Here is a 21,471-nt window from a genome sequence, read left to right on the forward strand (position 1 = left end):
AACTGCACAGACCCAGATCTGGTGTCACATAATGCAATGTCAGATCTGGGTCTGTTCAGTTTGTTAGGAGTAATCAATAGAACAGAAAAATAGAACCTGATCAACCAGTGCATTATGCTACAGCAGATCTGGATATTTGTTGTTTGTAGTTGACTCAACTTATAAGTAAGTGTAGATGGTAGTTACATGACTGTACATCTAATCATGTACAGGTAAGCTCAGTTTGATTCCAGAACTTATACAGAGCCTTTTAGGGATGGAACGTCTGTAATTACTTGTAGAGGTAGAAAGTCTATAATTACTTGTATGGGTGGAAAGTTTTATATTTCATTATGAATGGATCCTTGATCTGTTTTATTTACTCATAAAATATTTTTAAAAAAGGTATTATTGGTATATAGCTTACTTATGAATTCAATATTCGATGCTAGATAAGGTATCACCACCTTCTCTATCAAATAGACTCTTTATAGTATAAAAACACTCAGTCATCATAAGATGTACACACTGAAGTTATGCTTCTTTGTCTTTCATTCTTGATGCCACTATTACCATAACTGTAGTCCAAATGTAACCTGTCCTAAGCTATGTCCAATATTGACACTATTACAATACCTGAAGTCTGAATTCACCTTGTCCTAAGCAGTGTCCAATATTGCCACTATTACAATACCTGAAGTCTGAATACAACCTGTCCTAAGCCATGTCCAGTATTCCCACTATTATTGTACCTGAAGTCTGAATGCAACCTGTCCAAAGCCATGTCCAATATTGCCACTATTACTGTACCTGAAGTCTGAATGCAACCTGTCCAAAGCCATGTCCACTATTCCCACTATTACTGTACCTGAAGTCTGAATGCAGCCTGTCTAAAGCCATGTCCAATATTGCCACTATTACTGTACCTGAAGTCTGAATGCAATCTGTCCAAAGCCATGTCCAATATTGCCACTATTACTGTACCTGAAGTCTGAATGCAACCTGTCCTAAGCCATGTCCAGTATTCCCACTATTACTGTACCTGAAGTCTGAATACAACCTGTCCTAAGCCATGTCCAATATTGCCACTATTACTGTACCTGAAGTCTGAATGCAACCTGTCCAAAGCCATGTCCAATATTGCCACTATTACTGTACCTGAAGTCTGAATGCAACCTGTCCAAAGCCATGTCCACTATTCCCACTATTACTGTACCTGAAGTCTGAATGCAATCTGTCCAAAGCCATGTCCAATATTGCCACTATTACTGTACCTGAAGTCTGAATGCAACCTGTGCAAAGCCATGTCTACTATTCCCACTATTACAGCACCTGAAGTCTGAATGCAACCTGTCCAAAGCCATGTCCAGTATTCCCACTATTACTGTACCTGACATCTGAATGTGACCAGTCCAAAGCCATGTCCAATATTGCCACAATTACCATACCTGAAGTCTGAATGCAACCTGTCCAGAGTCATGTCCAATATTGCCACAATTACCATACCTGAAGTCTGAATGCAACCTGTCCAAAGTCATGTCCAATATTGCCACAATTACCATACCTGAAGTCTGAATGCAACCTGTCCAGTGCCATGTCCAATATTGCCACTATTACTGTACCTGAAGTCTGAATGCAACCTGTCCAGTGCCATGTCCAATATTGCCACTATTACTGTACCTGAAGTCTGAATGCAACCTGTCCAAAGCCATGTCCAATATTGCCACTATTACTGTAAATGAAGTCTGAATGTAACCTGTCCAAAGTCATGTTCACTATTGCCACAATTACCATACCTGAAGTCTGAATGCAACCTGTCCAAAGTCATGTCCAATATTGCCACAATTACCATACCTGAAGTCTGAATGCAACCTGTCCAAAGCCATGTCCAATATTGCCACTATTACTGTAACTGAAGTCTGAATGCAACCTGTCCAAAGCCATGTCCAATATTGCCACTATTACTGTAACTGAAGTCTGAATGTAACCTGTCCAAAGTCATGTCCACTATTGCCACAATTACCATACCTGAAGTCTGAATGCAACCTGTCCAAAGCCATGTCCAGTATTGCCACAATTACCATACCTGAAGTCTGAATGCAACCTGTCCAAAGTGATGTCCAATATTGCTACAATTACCATACCTGAAGTCTGAATGCAACATGTGCATGAATGTATTGTTCTTCAACTGGTCCTGCTACTCTTTAAGACAGCAACTTAAAATGTTGGGATATGATCAGGATTTCAAAAGTTTGATCCACCCCTTGGGGTTGAGTCAGAGTGTGTGAGACACATATATGTATATGTGTTGGGGGACCTGGGTTAGTGATAACTGAAGAAAGCATGTGCACGTTGGTGTATTTCTGAAGACTTCTATTTCTTAAAATTTTAGGTATTACTCATAATGTTACAGTCACACTGCCAGTTTCAGACTAATGTGTTTTTCTTATGGGTGTCAACAGTATGAATCTATTAAGCTTACTTTGGGCACTATCATTAGCAAGTTAGGATTTTAGAGTGACTTTCCCTGGGCATCACCAATTTGTAAAGAATTGATTTTCACATATAATAATTTTGCTTTTGATAATTATTTGATTCTCTTTTAGCTCTTGCATATGCGTGTCTCCGAGCATTCATTCCAAAATACCTGCACAAGTTCTTCTTGCGTGACAATTCTTCCGTTATTCAAGGTAAATTCAGCAAAGCTGATTACTCAAATGCTTCCATGATACGTTTAGGAGCTCTAAATTAATCTGCTTTGAACTACATGCTACAGTCAGATTTTGACTTAGAGTTTTACTTGATAATTAAAGTATTTATTAATACTGGTACATTAATCCCAAGTATTTACTAAAACTATTAGCATCTGCCTCGGATGCAGGAGGTAGCAGGTTCAAACCCTGGCCAAGGTATACCAGAGGCTTGGTGCTCAGCATTAAGAGGTTAGTGTTAGGACTGGTCAGCCTGGTGTCAGGATAATATGACTGGGTGGGACATGGTGTCACATGTCTGTGGCATAATGCCTCAGTGCTAGATATCACTATAAACTGCCACAATGGAGTATTATAGTGATTTGACTGAAAAATTGTTAAAGCTACATTAAAAAATCAAATTACACACACACACACACACTGAAACTAATGCATTAGTCCCAGTATTTACTAAAACTAGTACATTTGTCCCACCCAGTATTTCCAAAACTAGTACATTAGTCCATCACAGTATTTACTAAAACTAGTACATTAGTCCCTCCCATATTTTACTAAAACTAGTACATTAGTCCCCCCCAAGTATTTCCAAAACTAGTACATTAGTCCCACCCAGTATTTCCAAAATTAGTACATTAGTCCTTTCCAATATTTACTAAAACTATTACATCAGTCCATCCCAGTATTTCCCAAACTAATACATTAGTCTCTCCCAGTATTTCCAAAACTAGTACATTAGTCCAGGGTTCCCATGCTATTGGGAAAAAGTTGGGAGAAATGATAATTTTTTTCCCGACCATGAAAAGTCTTTGAATATTGCAAATATTGACGAAAGTTGGGGAAAACCCAGGAATTTTCCAGTACAACTTGACACTCATAACAGTTAGGTAATTGAGTGGTAACCGAACTGATTGGAGTTAAATTTATCCTGTTCGGACCAGAATATTAGGAGGTTACAGCATGGATCATTTAGGTGCTTGCCATAAATATATTTGCTGAGACAATCCAAACACTCGTTGGATTCGATTCATCTAGTAGACTTTTTGTTTCACAGACAACGTGATATTCAAATTTTTTTTGTATGGAACGTATGAAAAACAGTCTAGCATCACAGGAGGCCAACATGATGGCATTAAAGCATAGCTGCTTAGGGGATTGGCTAGCAAACTTAAATTTGTTAAATCGAGTTATACCTGCATGAAATTGACATGAAAATTATTTAATTTCTCAGAAATTGCAAGTATTAAAATCATCAAGTCTTTAATCTGCTGAAAGACAATCAAACTAATGTGTCGATGAAGTTTTGAACTGGTACTAGTTATTTCGATTGCTAGTGGCACAAGCACACAGAATTTCACAACCGTCATTTTCAAATATTGTAGAAAAAAATAATTAAATGAAAGCCATATACTGGTTGTAATACAAAAACGAAAGAGCACAAAATTCTCTATATTTATTCCGGGACCAACTTCCGGAATTTTGTTATATCACGTGACTTCCATGTTGACATGTGCTATCTTGCGCAGGGAGCATATGAAGCAGGGAACCAGACTACTCTGCTTAATGAATCAGACTGGCCAAGTTTTTTGTAGTTGTTCTCGAAATAAATATGTTGAGAATTATATCTTTCTGGTTTTTACAAAAGATATCAGACTTTCATTTAATATAATTTAAATTTTGTACAGCAACATTAAAAAGGAGTTTGTTGTTGATATCATGTGACTTCCAATGCTATTGTTTGAGATTTGTGAAGTCACATGACTATTAACGCAAATGGTGAGTACCGGGTCAGGTTTCATCTATGCTGAGTTTCATCTAGTCTGTTAGAGGATTAAAGAAATAACGATTATAATACTTGCCATTTTTTAGAAAATAAATAATTTTTCTAACGATTTCATGCAGGTATAAGTCAATATAAGTTTAAATTGCCTAGTCCCACTGGTAAGCTATCTCATGGTGGCAGCAGATTCCAAAATATTTTATATGTAATTGCTCTGAACCCACACTTCATCCAAAATGTCCAAATGTGAAAAATGGGGTTGGAATATTCGGAGGAAACCTGGATTAGAAACATTTCCAATCTCAGAGCTGAACTTGGTGCAAAACTATTACACAATGACATGTAGCTTGAAGCATTGGTTTCAGATCTTAAATAGAATGCAGGAGAAATGGGAAATTGTTGTCCCTTTTATTATATATTAAGAAACAATAAGAGCCCATGTATTAATACAGGTTTGGGGACTAGTTCATTAAACTTTAAGAAGACAAGTTGATTTTACATATTTTTCAGTCCTTGTTTATACAACAGTATATAATTTTGAAGGTCTTTTGTCAAAATTTAAATCAGCCCTTTTGTAAATGTCTTTAATGATGGAATTTTTTAACCAAATCTTTCTAAGGAGATTAGGTTGGTTGAAAAATCTTGTTTGAGATTTTATTGGCACATAAATTCAGGGTTAAACTTTTTTTATTACAAGATAAGATTCTAATACTTTTCATTTATTGGGGGTTTTTTCATATTGTGATAGGAAATGTTTACATTGTATAACATGCACATATATTACTTTAGAATTCTTTAGAATTAAAGATTTGAAAGGAAACAAAATAATTTATGCTCATTATGTTGTTTCGATGTAGCAATATAATGCACGTCAGCAAAGCAAAGTTAGAATTTGTATTCTGTACATTGAAATGGCTTTAAATGCCAATTTGTAGGAATATAGTCAGATTTGTTTCATGTGACTCATTTTGTGGTTTTGTACATGATTATGTTTTCTGACATATATGTTTTGGAGTCTTGAAAGAGAAATATCTTCAGATTTGGAAAATGCATCTTTTATAATCCAAAATGTTCTTTAATTCCATTCAGTAGTGGTCATATGTTAACCTTGAAAAAATTAATTTCATCCTGTAAAAAAACAGGAAAAGCCCTGGAAATTTATATTTAGAAAAGCGTGGGAACCATGATTAGTCCCACCCAGTATTTCCAAAACTAGTACATTAGTCCCTCCCAGTATTTACTAAAACTATTACATTAGTCCCTCCCAGTATTTACTAAAACTGGTACATTAGTCCCTCCCAGTAATGAATTCACAATTATGAATTTACTGATGTCACAAATGTTCACTATGGATCTCACATGTCATAAAAATATTTTTCTAGTACCTTGTTATAAAGAACACTGCACTATAGTGAACAGTTATTATGGACCTAGAGTCGTTTGTGATAGTAAGGGACCACTGTATTAGAATATATAATGTAATAGAATGTAACAAACTTTTAGATCATAGAATGTTTCATCCTTGTGACTATTTTTAACATCAGAGTTACCAGAAGCATAAAAATTAAAATGGTTTACTACAGTTTTTAGTGTTAATTTATTTATTGTCAGGTTTTAAAATATATTAAAATAGTGCAAGATCTGATGTAATAAGTTCCAGGAAAAATTAATTGCAGGTTTATTTAACTTATTGATCCAGTTTTCTCACATCTAATTACATTTAACTTATTTATCCAGAGTACCTGGTAGTTTTCTCACATCTGATTGCATTTTTAAAAAATTATCCAGAGTAAATGGTAGTTTTCTCACATCTGATTACATTTAACTTTTTTTATCCAGAGTACCTGGTAGTTTTCTCACATCTGATTGCATTTCATGACCCAGAATTGAGTAATCACCTGAATGATATTGGCTTTATACCTGATGTAAGTAAAACAGTCTTTGCTTTGTATATATTGCCATCTTTCTGACTATGTATCTGTATCTTCAGTCTGTCTTTTTATCTGTCTATCCATCTATCAACTACTCTAGTATCTGTATATTTTTCTGTCTGTTGGTGTTTCTCTTTATCAGTATGTCATAGTCTATCTATCTATCCACCCTTCCCATCATGCCCTAATTCTTATATTCATTTATTTACCCAACCACTCCTTCATTGATATGTCCACCATCTGACTCATTAGCTTACTGACCAGCTACATGTATTAAGAGAGAAATAAAATTAAAACATAAAGCTGTATGTAGGTAGTGTGTATAGGTATTACAAAATTTTGTTTAGATTGAGATGTAGAAATACAAAATATAGAACATCATATTCAGCTTTTATATTTTTACAGTTGTGAAAGAAATCTTTATCAGTTGATCTTTCCTTTTACATGTACAGGTCACAGACCATAAAAGCTTATTGGATATCCTGTTGTTTGTTTTCTGTCCACCCATTATCACAAGTTTCTCATCACTATTCTTCCTTAACAACTTGGAGGATTGCCGTGAAACTTTACACACACATTCATCCTAAGGTCTAGTTGGTCCTAAATGAAAATGATGATGTTCAGACATTCAATTTGGCCACCACAGCAGCCACTACTTCTCAGGAATGGATGGTCATCTCATAATGGGGTTTTCATTTAAAAGACTTTTAATAATGCATAGTTGATCCAAAGTAAAAATAGTACTGATCTGATGTCCAATATGGCAACCATGACAACCATCTTGAAAATCTTGTTTTTACTATTTTCTCGTAAATGGAATGTCATATAAACATGGGGTTTTCACCAGTATACTAATTATGGCTTTGAGTGAAAATGATGCCGATCTGACGTTGAATATGGCCACCATGGCTTGTTGCTCCTCCTTCTAAATAAAAGGTTGTATCAACATTGGGTTTTTTTAAGTGTCCAGTTGGTCCTCAATGAAAATGAGACTGATTTGACATCCCATATAGCCACCATGACACCCAGATTGAAAATCATGTTATAGCTACTCCTCAAGAACTGATGGTCATATGGATACAGGATTTTCACCAAAGACTTCTTACAATATGTTGAGTGTCCCAAATGTAATGTGTGCTACAGTCATCAAATAAGGCTACTACAATGAACATATTTACAATCTTGTGACCAATTCTCCAGAATGGATGGACATACATGTATGCAGTTTTCACCAAAACTATTCTAATGATGTCTGATTTGTCCTGAATGAAAATGGCACCAATCTTGCATCCAATATAACTGCCATGGTGGCTTTGAAAATTGTACTTTTCTAGAGATGTTTTGAAGATGCAGCAATTAAATAAGAGGAAATGGTCTTATCTTGAAATCCTGAACATTTTCTTTTAGGACAGTAGAACATCAGTTCCTTTTTTAACCTCTTTTCATAATGAAGATGATTATCATACTAAGTAAAACATAGTCTGCTTGAAGTTAACATTTTCTGTGTGTCAAGCAGATTTTGTTCTATTTTTTTCAGTTGTATGCTATACCCTGGTTCCTTACTATGTATGCACGTAAGTATTCAGAAACTTGTATCACTTTTTATCATGATTTTCTGAAGTGTCATCTACTTTGAAAATTCCTTGATCAGATGCGAAGGATTCCAGTTGTTTTAAAAGGAATAAGTCTAAGAATGAGACCTTCAAAAGAATAGCAGGATGCACAGGAAATCTTTCTTTTTGATATTTCTCAGTATCATCTGTTTTGGAGTGTCATATTTTATTGAACTATGTTTTTATAATTAATATATTTTTGTAAAGCCTGCATAAACATGCAAGGAGATATATGATGGGTATCTTTTAACATGCAAGGAGATATATGATGGGTATCTTTTAACATGCAAGGGGATATATGATGGGTATCTTTTAACATGCAAGGAATATATGATAGGTATCTTTTAACATGCAAGAGATATATGATAGGTATCTTTTAACATGCAAGGGATATATGATAGGTATCTTTTAACATGCAAGGGATATATGATGGGTATCTTTTAACATGCAAGGGGATATATGATGGGTATCTTTTAACATACAAGGAGATATATGATGGGTATCTTTTAACATGCAAGGGGATATATGATGGGTATCTTTTAACATGCAAGGAGATATATGATAGGTATCTTTTAACATGCAAGAGATATATGATAGGTATCTTTTAACATGCAAGGGATATATGATAGGTATTTTTTAACATGCAAGGAGGTATATGATGGGTATCTTTTAACATGCAAGGAGATATATGATGGGTATCTTTTAACATGCAAGGGATATATGATAGGTATTTTTTAACATACAAGGGATATATGATAGGTATCTTTTAACATGCAAGGGATATATGATGGGTATCTTTTAACATGCAAGGGGATATATGATGGGTATCTTTTAACATACAAGGGATATATGATAGGTATCTTTTAACATGCAAGGGATATATGATGGGTATCTTTTAACATGCAAGGAGATATATGATAGGTATCTTTTAACATGCAAGAGATATATGATAGGTATCTTTTAACATGCAAGGGATATATGATAGGTATTTTTTAACATGCAAGGAGGTATATGATGGGTATCTTTTAACATGCAAGGAGATATATGATGGGTATCTTTTAACATGCAAGGGATATATGATAGGTATTTTTTAACATACAAGGGATATATGATAGGTATCTTTTAACATGCAAGGGATATATGATGGGTATCTTTTAACATGCAAGGGGATATATGATGGGTATCTTTTAACATGCAAGGGGATATATGATGGGTATCTTTTCACATGCAAGGGGATATATGATGGGTATCTTTTAACATGCAAGGGGATATATGATGGGTATCTTTTAATATACAAGGGATATATGATAGGTATCTTTTAACATGTAAGGGGATATATGATGGGTATCTTTTAACATGCAAGGGGATATGTGATGGGTAATTTTTAACGTCCAAGGCGATATATGATGGGTAATTTTTAACGTCCAAGGGAATATAAGATATGTATGTTTTTATTCACTTATAGTCGACTCTCTTGCCATTTGTTAGTAAAGGCTCAATACATATATATTTGTAATTGATACATTCAGATGTGTTTCCTCTACACAAAATTGTTCATCTGTGGGATACATTGCTGCTTGGAAACTCCTCCTTCCCCTTGTTTATTGGAGTATCCATATTAAGACAACTCAGAGACCGGCTTCTGTCCTATGGCTTCAATGAATGCATCCTTCTCTTCTCAGATATGCCAGGTATATTGTATGACATCAAAATAACTATCACATACATACATAAAAAACATGCACAGGTGTACAGTTAGAGAGAGAGGGAGACACAGAAAGAGACAGTGAGTCTAGATTAGCGAGATTCTGTGATTATCCAAATTTCAGTTATCTAAATACTGTAAATTCCAGAATTTTAGCATAAAGTGTTTGTCAAGCAAACTAACTTTATAAAAGTTTAGGATTGCTCAAAATTATGTGATGAAAAATTGTTTCATAGAAGTGCCTGAAAGGAAAGTTGTATCAGCATGGGGTTTTCACCAGAAGACTTCTTATGATGGCTAATTTGCCTTGTATAAATATTGTTTTTGTCTGTTATCCAATATGGCCAGTACAGCAATCTTGAAAATCTTATCTCTATCCCACTAGAATGAAAATGGTTCTGATCTGACATCCAACATGGCTACTATGGCAGCCATCTTGAAATTCTTATTTCTGTGTCTCCAAGATGGAAAGTAATATCAATATTAGGCTTTCACCAGAAGACATCTTGTGTTGTCTATTTGCTCATAAATGAAAATAGTTCTGATCTAACATTCAGTATGGCTGCCATGACAGCCATCTTGAAAATCTTGTTATTCCTACTCCTGTGAAATGGAATGTCATATCACCAGTAAACTAATTTTAGGCATCTATAATTATTATCATTCCTGAATGAAAATGGTGCCATTCTGACCTTAAGTGTAGCCACCATTGCAGCCATCTAAAAACTCTTCTTGTTGCTACTCCTTTTAAATGGAAAGCCACATTTACATGGGATTTTCACCAAAAGACTTTTTAAGGCATCTAGTTGGCCCATAATGAAAATGATGCTGATCTGACATCCAATATGGCTACCATGGTGGCCATCTTGAAAATCTTATTACTTCTTTCCCAGAATCGATGGTCATATCGATATTAGGTTTTTCACCAAGGACTTATTTGATATATAGTCAGTCCTAAATGAAATTGGTCCCACACACATTCCATATGACTGCCACAATAAATAAACTAGTCACTAATTGTCCTGAATGGATGGTCAAGGTGGCATAGGTTTTTCAGAAAAAATCTTTCAATGGTGACTAATTTATCATGAATGAAAATGGAGCTGATCATACATTCAGTATGGCTGCCACTGTGGCTGATTTCAAAATCATATCACTCAAGAATATCTGAGATAGTTTCAGCACTCAGCAATTTAAAAAGAAGAAATAGTTTTATCTTAAAATCCTGGAAATGTTTCTTTGGACAGTGGATCATAATTCCATTCAAGGGATTCTTGTTAAATCCTAAACTCAGAGCAAGCTGAGGTGGAGTCATTCTACAGCCTATTTGTTTGTTTTAATGGTGGTACTTTTAATTATTAGTTGTTATGACAGATTTCACACACAAGTAGAATATAAATTCCCTGCAGTGACAGTGTCGGCACTGTCCATATTGATATTTATGTAAAAATCTTATGTTACGGTTTTCCAGTGTTATCTTAAAAGCTTAATTGACAGAAAAGATATACACTTTTGCAGAATTTTTAAATATTCTTTTATTAGTCATTTTATTTGTCATACTCTTTTTATCTCTAGAAATATCATCTTGAAAGACCTTCAACTTCATAGATTGGATATGCAAGAACAAGATGTATGAGGTGTACTCCATATTTGTTTTCCCTCATTTCTTTCAGAGATTAACATTCAAAAATGTGTGCAAGAATCCATTCACATTTTTTGCAACACGCCAAAAAGTGCCACTTATCGCCAGCATGCCCGACCACTCAAGACTCAGAAAAAATCAGAAAATCTTCCAACAATCTCCTACTACACAAGGGATTACAATGAACAGCCACAGAATGAACTTGTGAGTCTCCAGTTAATCTTTTACAGTACAAATTGATCTACGTGATTTGTTTATTTAATTTGATGGAATAATCTCCATCTGTCAGTTGTTTTTTTTCTCTTCTTCTGTGGTAATTTATCAGAAAAAATATGACTTTTGAAGCCAAATGATTATAAATACTAAATCCCAGAGACATAATTTTATGCTACTGAGTACTCCCAGTTGTGGATGAAGTGATATATATATATATATATATATATATATATATATATATATATATATATATATATAAGCACTTTTGCCTCTCAAGACATTGTTGTCCTGCCATGGAAATATAAGCCAAGTGTCTTTACTAAGAACACAATGACGTACCCCATGCAGGCTGTCATGGGTGGGTATTGAACCCACAACTCCTCTATTATGTGTACAGTGCTCTAATAACTGGTAAAAAAAAAAGGTATGAAACTGTGCAGACAATACAGTAATCAGCCATGTTTCCAATGATTTAGAATGGTATTTGTTGGTTTTGCCAGTCAATGGAGCCGATACCAATAGAAGAACTGAAGATGGAGAAATGCAGCCGAATATCTGCAGAAGACCTGATTGACCTTGGGGAACTGGTGGGTCAAGCCAACACACGCAGTCCAACCAAAAAGAGGGCCAATAGCAAGCCCATGATTATTGTCATTGATATAAGGGGCCCGGATGAGTATCCTTGTTTTGTGTTGATTTTTTAATGAGAAATGATTGTTTAAAGATGTCACATTGTGTTTATTTAACATCTGTCTGAAAGACTACATTAGTGATAAAATATTAAAATAATAAGATTACTAATCCTTTAAAAATCATTTTTGACTCTCTGCTACTGGGTATGTACTATTTTGTTAGTGACAAAATGCATTATTTTATTTAAGTTACAAGTCATTTGTTCAAGGTTTCATACAGTTGTAAGGCAAATACAAGTTTGAAAAACTAAAATAAACCAAAAGGTTTGGATTCTTCTATTGGTAGTCAGATATGTCCTATGGTTTTAATACAAACAGTAAAAATCTCTACCGATTATTTCAAATTGCCAGTCTTTACCAATTATTTCAAATGACCAATCCCTACCAAATGTTTAAAATTACCAATCTCTACCAATTATTTCAAATGGCCAGACCCTACCAGATGTTTAAAATGACCAATCTCTACCAATTATTTCAAATGGCCAATCTCTAGTGATTATTTAAAATGACCAATCTCTACCAAATGTTTAAAATGACCAATCTCTACTAATTATTTCAAATGGCCAATCCCTACCAAATGTTTAAAATGACCAATCTCTACCAATTATTTCAAATGGCCAATCCCTACCAAATGTTTAAAATGACCAATCTCTACCAATTATTTCAAATGGCCAGTCTCTAGTGATTATTTAAAATGACTAATCTCTACCAGATATTTAAAAATGACCAATCCCTACCAATTATTTCAAAAGGCCAGTCTCTAGTGATTATTTAAAATGACCAGTCTCTACCAAATGTTTAAAATGACCAATCTCTACCAATTATTTCAAATGGCCAATCCCTACCAGATGTTTAAAATGACCAATCTCTACTGATTATTTAAAATGACCAATCTCTACTGATTATTTAAAATGACCAATCTCTAATGATTATTTAAAATGACCAATCTCTACCGATTATTTAAAATGACCAATCTCTAGTGATTATTTCAAATTGCCAATCTCTTCTGATTATTTCAAATGACCAGTCTCAAGTGATTTTTTAAAATGACCAATCTTTAGTGATTATTTCAAATGGCCAATCTCTAGTGATTATTAAAATGACCAATCTCTAATGATTATTTAAAATAACCAATCTCTATTGACAAATAATATAGTAAGCAAAACAGTAATAATCACAGTAGCCTCAGTTACAGCAATTTAGGTATTAACTCTGATTGTCTAATTTAGTAATATTTTTATATTTCTACTAAAAATATTTTGTTTTCCTTAATTGTCAGAATGAACAGCTTTGCCCAGATCAAAAATTGTCCTTATTGTTTAAGTAAATGTTTGTAATTTGCAAACTGTAATCCCATTATTATTATCATCCCATTATTATTACAGAATGAAACAGTTGATGTTAATAGTACAAGTTACGATGTAAAAATCGCTCTCACTCTCGCTCTCTTATCAATTTATTTATCCAGTGTAATGTATGGGGCTGGTAATCTTATAATCAATTATTATTAGGGCACCACATCATTATGCCGATGCTCCATAGTAGTCCCCTTTTCCATCCATCCTTCAGTCTGTCCATCCATTCACCTTGTAAATACCAGTGCCCTGCAAAACTTACACCACATAATTTAATGCCATTTGGTATGTGAACTGTCTGTTACATGTATATATGCCTTTGAAAGGCTTTTCATTTCAGGTCCAGTTTTGATCCAGTTGTTATGCTTTTTCCATTTATTTTGATTTGACAATAGCAGATCTTCAAGTTCAGGAACCATTCTAAACATAATTTGATGCAATTTCATATGTAAATTGTCTCATAAACCTGGCTGTGCTTTTTGTGACTTTTGACTCATTAGCTCTGGCTTGGATAGAGTTATGGCCCCTGATGATTATCATCTCCATTTTGGATATAGTTATGTCACTTGACAGTTACCTTCAAATCTTCATTTGAGATGTTGCTTATGATCAAGTATGCCCCAAGAACCATTCAACATATTCAGATGTAATGTTGAGTGAACCTTGTCTTGTGTACACAAGTTTGGACAGAGTTCTTGTCAATCAGTTTCATATCTTTACATGATGTGTTGCTTGTAATCAGTTTAGCTAAAGAACAATTTTTTATATTCCAATTTGATACAAACATCATTTCACTGATCTAGATGTGTCAATTAAGGACTTTGTCTTGTCTACTCCATTCTTGACAGAGTTATGGTCCTTGTCTGTCAGCTTCATTTCATACATGGGGTGTTGCTTGGTAATCAGTTTAACTCGAGAACCATTTTGTATATTTTGATGCAGTTTGATGTGTCTTATATGGATTTTGTCTAATCTTCATTCTGGACAGAGCTATGGACATTTTCAGTCAACCTGTTCTTACATTGGGACATTGCATGTTTGGATGAGTCTGTCATCGAGTTGGATTTCATGTCATTATTTAGATATGTCAGTGTCACAGAATGTCTGTCTTCTCTTAACTTTGGCATGGTTTTTACAATCTTGAACAATCCTTAAATTTAAGATGTTGCCTTGAAAAGTCCTTGAATATGAGAAAATACAGAACATTACAACTAAATAAAATGCATCATTTTTTAAATTCAGTACATTTTTAATTTACATTCTTTTCACAGAAATTGTGAATAAATAAAGAAAATGGTACACATTAGGTGAGTCAAACAGCATATGATACAAGTATTTACCAGACTGATGCTAAATGTTTGTTTTGTATTTGTTTGCACCCATTTAGAGATAAACTAGAGCTGCATGTGGAGAAAGTTCTGTTTTCATAATAAAAAGTGCTCCATGAAAACTTTTGGAAGTTCTTGAAAAGTCATTGAAAAACAATTAGATGTGTCTTGAAATAACTCCTGAAGATGTACAAAAAATGTTCGCATTCCAATCACAATTTTTTCTCTTGAATGTCCTAAGGAACAACCTATAGTGATTGGGTCCGTTTGCTGCATGGATAATTGTACGCTAGCCTTCTTTCCATAGGTATTGATGTATTAAAGAAGAATCATACAATAAGACAGAAATATACATTTATTTCTGGATTTTGTTCCCTTAACTACAATCTAGATACAAAAGAGGAACTATTCCAGGAAGTATTAACATTCCATTTTCATCAGCATTCACTCCAGAAGGTCAGCTTGTCCCATGTCCTGCTGTACAGACCTTGAACTCTCACAAGGCACAGGTTAAGGTCATTGTAGGAAGCAGGGGAAGGAATGCCATGAATGTGAGTTGCCGTGTAGTTGATAAAATTTCATTCTTCATTTTTTTTCTTAGTTGAGTTTTGGTTGTTTCATTCATTCATTGTTAGATTAATTGATTGGGGTTTTTTTTTGGTACATATGATTGTTTTGTGTTGTTTGTTATTGGTGTTCTATGACATTTTTCCAATCATTGAATATTTCAAGAATTTGAATTCTTCATTGAGATTTATTTAGAAATAGCCTCTACTTTATACTCTTAAATATTCATCTCTCAAATGACACATCTTTTGGAATGATTTTGCTCTTCTTTTTGAATAACTGCAGTCTCTTTCTGATTGCATGTCTTTTTCTCATATCATGATGAAAATATTAACAAATTTCTTACAACATAAATTGGTATTCATTTATAAGGTGATATATACTTTAGAATGCATGATTTTGGCATCAGAAGCACACAGCAAATGTAGTGATAGGAGGCCTGATATTCCCATTAATGAATATTAAATCAAAAGTCAGTTATGCAGACTGGTTGGAAGACATGAATTTTATTGAATAAACAGTCATCTGGATAAATGATAAATTTGTATAAAATACAGTGATCCCTCACTATAACTCTTTTCATGGAAGCAATATAAATTCACATCGTTACAGATGCGTTGAGGCACATTGTATTACCAATACATACTCTGATGGGAATCATGGCCATGTCTGTCTTCTACAAGAGACCATGTCATAATGTGTGGTACATTATAATGAAGTGTCTTATGCTGTACATACTATTACTATTAAAAGATACCATGTTATACTGTGAGGTACTTTATAGTGAAGGACTAATGCAAATTGTGTCATGGGGTCATTCGTTTGGTCCATAGAATCAAAAAGTTGAAGGATGTGGTCTCTGCAGAACCAACTTGTTGGAATTAAACTTCCTTTCACACAATCCTCTATACTTTCATCCAAGTACATGTTTAGACAGTCTAGTACTATTTTGGCTTTTTATGAAGTGGTAGCCTCTTTTGAGTTTTGTAATGTGTTCAGTTTACGTGTGTCTTACCACATATTAAATCAGGAGTTTTCAGTTATGTACTTACAGTTTTGGACTTCCAAATGCTTAAATTTTGGAGTTTCTTAGCTACACCATGTTTGTTTGACATTCATGCAGTTTTTTTTGTCTTGTATGGTTCAAGTAGCTTGGTTAATACATACCATTCATATTCCATTATCAACATGCATTGTATGAAGCATTTGTTTTCAGCTCTGCGCATCTTGGCATGATAACCCTTACTTTGAGTTGATCACACAAAGTTTTTCCAGACAGCTCCAGTGGCCTTGTGGTTAGAGCATTTGCCTCAGATGCAGGAAGTCGTGGGTTCGATCCCCGATTGAGTCATACCAAAGACTTACAAAAATGGTACTAACAGCTGCCTCACTTGGCACACAGCATTAAGAGGTTAGTTGTTAGGACTGGTCGGCCTGGTGTCAGGATAATGTGACTGGGTGGGACATCATGCTACATGTCTGCGGCATGATACCACAGTGCTAGACATCACTATAAACTGCCACATTGCAGACATCGCAGCGATATGACTGAAAAATTGTTAAAGCTACGTTATAAATCCAAATCACATCACATCACATCACATCACAACACATATGTTGGATGCATTTCATTATGAATAAGATATATGAGTTAATCTTGTATATGATTGACTGGGCTTGTTACCACTCTGGAGACCAAATTTTGATTGGTCTTTGCTCCAACTAGGTAAATAAGCCTAGATGATCATGGACCTAAACTGGTTCTGTAATAGGTGAGATCTACAGATGTTAATGAGGTGATCTTGCATCAGATTGTCAGAGCTTTTTATGGTTTTTAGGGACTATATTTCTTTGTTGTAGGGTTTAAAGCCATTTTCCAGCACAAAATAGGCTATTCATGGCAGCCAGTATTAATGGTGAAGGAAGAACCCAGGAAAACCCTGGAAAGAACCACCAACCCACAAGAAGCTACTGGCTAGCTTTCTCACATACCCACATTGGCCGAATCTGAGATTCAAACCCATGCTGATAGAGCTGAGATAGTAGTGGTCTGTTATGGTGAACGCTTTAGACCACTCAGCCACTCTAGGTCCCCCATCTGATTTAGATAAGACTGTAAATAGGTTGATATCATCAAGACCAGTATTTATACATACTAATTATGATTTTATCTTGGTAAATAATTTTTATCAGAATGTTTTAAAATTTTAATGAGATGATCTTGCGTCTGATTGGCTGAGCTTGTTTTGGCTTTAGGGACTATATTTTTCATCTGATTTAGATAAGGCTATAACTAGGTTGATAACATAAAGAATGATTATAGATATTAATTATGCCTTTATCTTGAGAGAGAATTCTTATCAGAATGTTTTAAAATGGGTGAAATCAACATGATATAAAGTTTTGGAACTTGGGAGAGAGTTTACCTATGGTTGTGTTCTTACAATAATGATTAAGCCAACTTTGTAAAATGGTCATCTGTTATGTAAATCACTTTGAAGGTTAGAATTAAGTTTCTTTTAAATCACTTATTATTAGCCTTAATAAGAAATTTATTTAGATGATAAAAGCATGCTTTTCTCTCGTTTGGGTTAAGAGAGTTTTCACATACATGTACATTACTACTAAACGTTTATTGCAGTTTGCAAGTGAGCTTGTTCGACTAGGATATGCCAAAGTGTGTGTTCTCCACAAAGGAATCGATGTGCTACGACCAACTGGAATCCTCTCCATCCCTCCAGCTGACATTTAAAATCATGGCAATTGTTATACAAAAGTCTTGATTTCATTTCTTAAAAGCTTGCTACTGTTTCCTGAATGTGCTGAGAACAGTGTCCATGGACAATTTTATCTGTTCATTTCCAGTCCAACAGTAAAGGATTTCTTATTGTGAAAAGAAGTTTTCTTACTGTACAAAACTCACGAAACTTGGAAGGTTTTTAAATTAAAAGATTGATCTACCATTGAAACTACTTGAAATACTTAAAATTAATGTACTGTTGGACTGCAGGATGATGGTTTAGTAGACCAGTCTAAAATTGCGGATGAGTTTACTGTTCCACTGTAGGCAAAGGAACTATACCCAACAAGACAGTGCTGTAGAAAAAACAATTTCCAATGGATAAGACCATGAGGGATTTAGTATTTTACATGGCATAAAGTCACTTCATATGACATTAGTGCATGGCATTAGTGACTGCTGGGACAGATGTAATGACTATAATCTGGTATAGTATCTAGGAATTATGGGAAATGCATACTGTCATTAAATGAATTCCTGTTGTTAGCCAATCATAACTTGAGAATGTATCATGTGATGCACAAAAAATTCATCAGTCCTCAGGAAGAGCATGTCATCTACAAAACTTCTTGACATTGTAAGCTCATTTTATTTCACAATGCAATAACTGAATCATATACAGTAAAGATTGTTTATAATGTTTCACAGGGGACTGGGGACTTTTAGAATGTTATAACTCCAAAGCATTTTATCCATTTTTTAAAATGTTGCTGACATTGAACATACATGTAGTAAAAAATTTATACTGGCATGATTACTGTCAAAAACTCATATGTAATAAAAGTTTCAAAAATATATAGTTGTATAAATAAATGTTATCATGATAAGAAAAGAGATACACCAGTCATGTTTTTATCATCTAATTAGAGTGGACATGTACAAGTACCAGTCAGGGAATCATTACAATCACTTTTATATGAAATCATCTTTGTTCAGTAACTTGGTTGCTTCCTGGCAATCACTAATTTTACAAACAATATCCTAATGGTAAACAAATTTATGTTTTAACTGTTGGTATCACATGTGTGTCACAGAATTAAGATAATCAGAGAAATTGTAACATGATCCAAGAAATAAATATCCTTATTACCAGACCAAATTATACATCACACACCATAGCAAGGGGAATTTCATTTGCAGTCGACTATTAAACAAATATATAAGTCACTTAAACCTTTAAATTGAACTCATCTTTGTTACTTTTTAAGATACCATTGTTTAAAGATAGACATTAAATCAAAGATTTACTTACAGCATTGCTACCCACAGGGTTCCCACGCTATCGGGAAAAAGTCAGGAGGAAATGATAATATTTTCCCAACCATGAAAAGTCCTTGAGTTTTGCAAATATTGAAGAAGGTCAGGAAAAACCCGGGAATTTTCCACCACCACTTGACGCCCAAAACAATCATGTTTTTAAGTCTTAACTAAACTGATCGTGAGTTAAATTTATCAAGTTCGAACCAAAATATTTGGAGGGTACAGTATGGATCATTTGAGTGCATGCAATAAACATATATGCTGAGTCAATCCAAATGCTCAGTGGATTAGATTCATCTGGTAGACTTTTATTTTCAAACTCAACTCAATATCCATATCTTTCGTTACATATAAGGTATGAAAACCAGTCTAGCATGACAAGAGGCCAATATGGTCGTGGCAAAGCATAGCTGCTTACCGGATGGCCAAGCAAACTTAAACGTTGTTATATTGAGTGATACCTGCATGAAATCAATATGAGAATTACTTATTTTCTCAGAAGTTGTGAGTATTAAAATCATTATGTCTTTAATCTGCTGAAAGACAAGATAAAACCATGTCATTGATGAAATGTGAACTGGTACTCGCAATTTGCATTGCTAGTCGCATGAGCACAAAAAAAATAAAAAAATATTAAATGAAAGTCATATGCTGGTTGTAATAAAAATCCAAAAATGAAAGGACACAAAATTCTCCATATTTATATATTCCAGGAACAACTTCTTTAGTTGTATCACGTGACTACCACGTTGATATGTGCTCTCAGCTTGATAAAACAGACTGGCCAGGTTGATGGGTTTTACAAAATGTTTCTGACTTTCATTTAATATAATTGAATTTCTGTACAACAACATTAAAAAGGAGTTTGTTGTTGATATCACATGACTATTGGACTTCCGATGTCATCGTTTGAGATTTGTGAAGTCGTGTGACTAGTAATGAAAAAGGCGAATACAGGGTCAGGTTTCATCTATGCTGTAGTTTCGTCTAGTCTGTCAGCTGATTAAGGACATAACTTTATAATACTTGCCATTTCTGAGGAAAAAAATCATTTTCCTATCAATTTCATGCAGGTGTGAGTCGATATAACATAAGTTTACATTTGCTAGGCCCACTTGTAAGTGACTACCATATGTCACTACGCACGTTGGCAGCAAATTCCAAATTTTTGATATGCAATTGCAATGACCCCCACAAACCCCAACAAAAATGACCAAATATGAAAAATGGGGTGGGAATATTCGGAGGTAACCCGGATTAGAAAACACACTGTTACTCGTTTTAAGCCATATTTGTAGTCCAAATTGTTGAATCTCAGAGCTGAAATGAGAAATTGTTGTCCCTTGTATTATATATTAAAAAACGATACAATTCTCTGTATCAATACAGGCTTGGGGACTGGTTTAATGAATTACAAGAAGACAAGTTGATTTTACAGAAAATTCAGTCCTTGTTTATACAACAGTATATAATTTTGGAGGTCAAAATTTAAATCAACCCATTTGAAAATATTTTTTAAATGATGGATTTTTAACCAGATTGTCTTAAGGAGATTAGGTTGTTTGAAAAATCTAGTTTGGGATTCTATTGACACAGATAAATTTAGGGTTAAACTCTTTTGTTACAAGACAAGATTTTAATTAATTGCGTTTATTGTTTTTTTTTATTAATATATTGCAATAGGAAATATTTACTTTCTAAAAGATAAAGATATATATATATATATATATATATATATATATATATATATATATATATATATATATATATATATATATATATATGTATTGCTATAGAATTCTTTAGAATTAAAGGTTTGAAAGGAAACAAAGCTATTTTATGTTCATTATTTTGTTCTGTCTTGGCAACATAATGCAGGTCAGCAAAATAATGTT

The 21,471-nt window shown here is 34.0% G+C and overlaps 1 protein-coding gene across 4 annotated transcripts in view; it reads left to right on the top strand.

The window, feature by feature from the left end:
* The window catches only part of LOC149797800 (TBC domain-containing protein kinase-like protein), a 185,784-nt gene extending 164,797 nt beyond the window's left edge, over positions 1–20,987 (top strand). For all 4 annotated transcript variants that reach the window (XM_089962774.1, XM_089962772.1, XM_089962773.1 and 1 more), the window contains exons 19-26: positions 2,586–2,669; positions 6,307–6,392; positions 7,936–7,972; positions 9,541–9,702; positions 11,390–11,562; positions 12,075–12,250; positions 15,341–15,500; positions 18,158–20,987. In XM_089962774.1, the coding sequence (XP_089818900.1) occupies positions 2,586–2,669; positions 6,307–6,392; positions 7,936–7,972; positions 9,541–9,702; positions 11,390–11,562; positions 12,075–12,250; positions 15,341–15,500; positions 18,158–18,268 (989 nt within the window). In that variant the 3' untranslated portion in view covers positions 18,269–20,987. The remainder of the gene's footprint in view (positions 1–2,585; positions 2,670–6,306; positions 6,393–7,935; positions 7,973–9,540; positions 9,703–11,389; positions 11,563–12,074; positions 12,251–15,340; positions 15,501–18,157) is intronic.
* The last annotated feature ends 484 nt before the right edge of the window (positions 20,988–21,471 follow it).

Source organism: Sinohyriopsis cumingii, chromosome 6 (genome assembly GCF_028554795.1).
Source record: "Sinohyriopsis cumingii isolate HCF-2022 chromosome 6, ASM2855479v2, whole genome shotgun sequence".
Classification (NCBI taxonomy): domain Eukaryota; kingdom Metazoa; phylum Mollusca; class Bivalvia; order Unionida; family Unionidae; genus Sinohyriopsis; species Sinohyriopsis cumingii.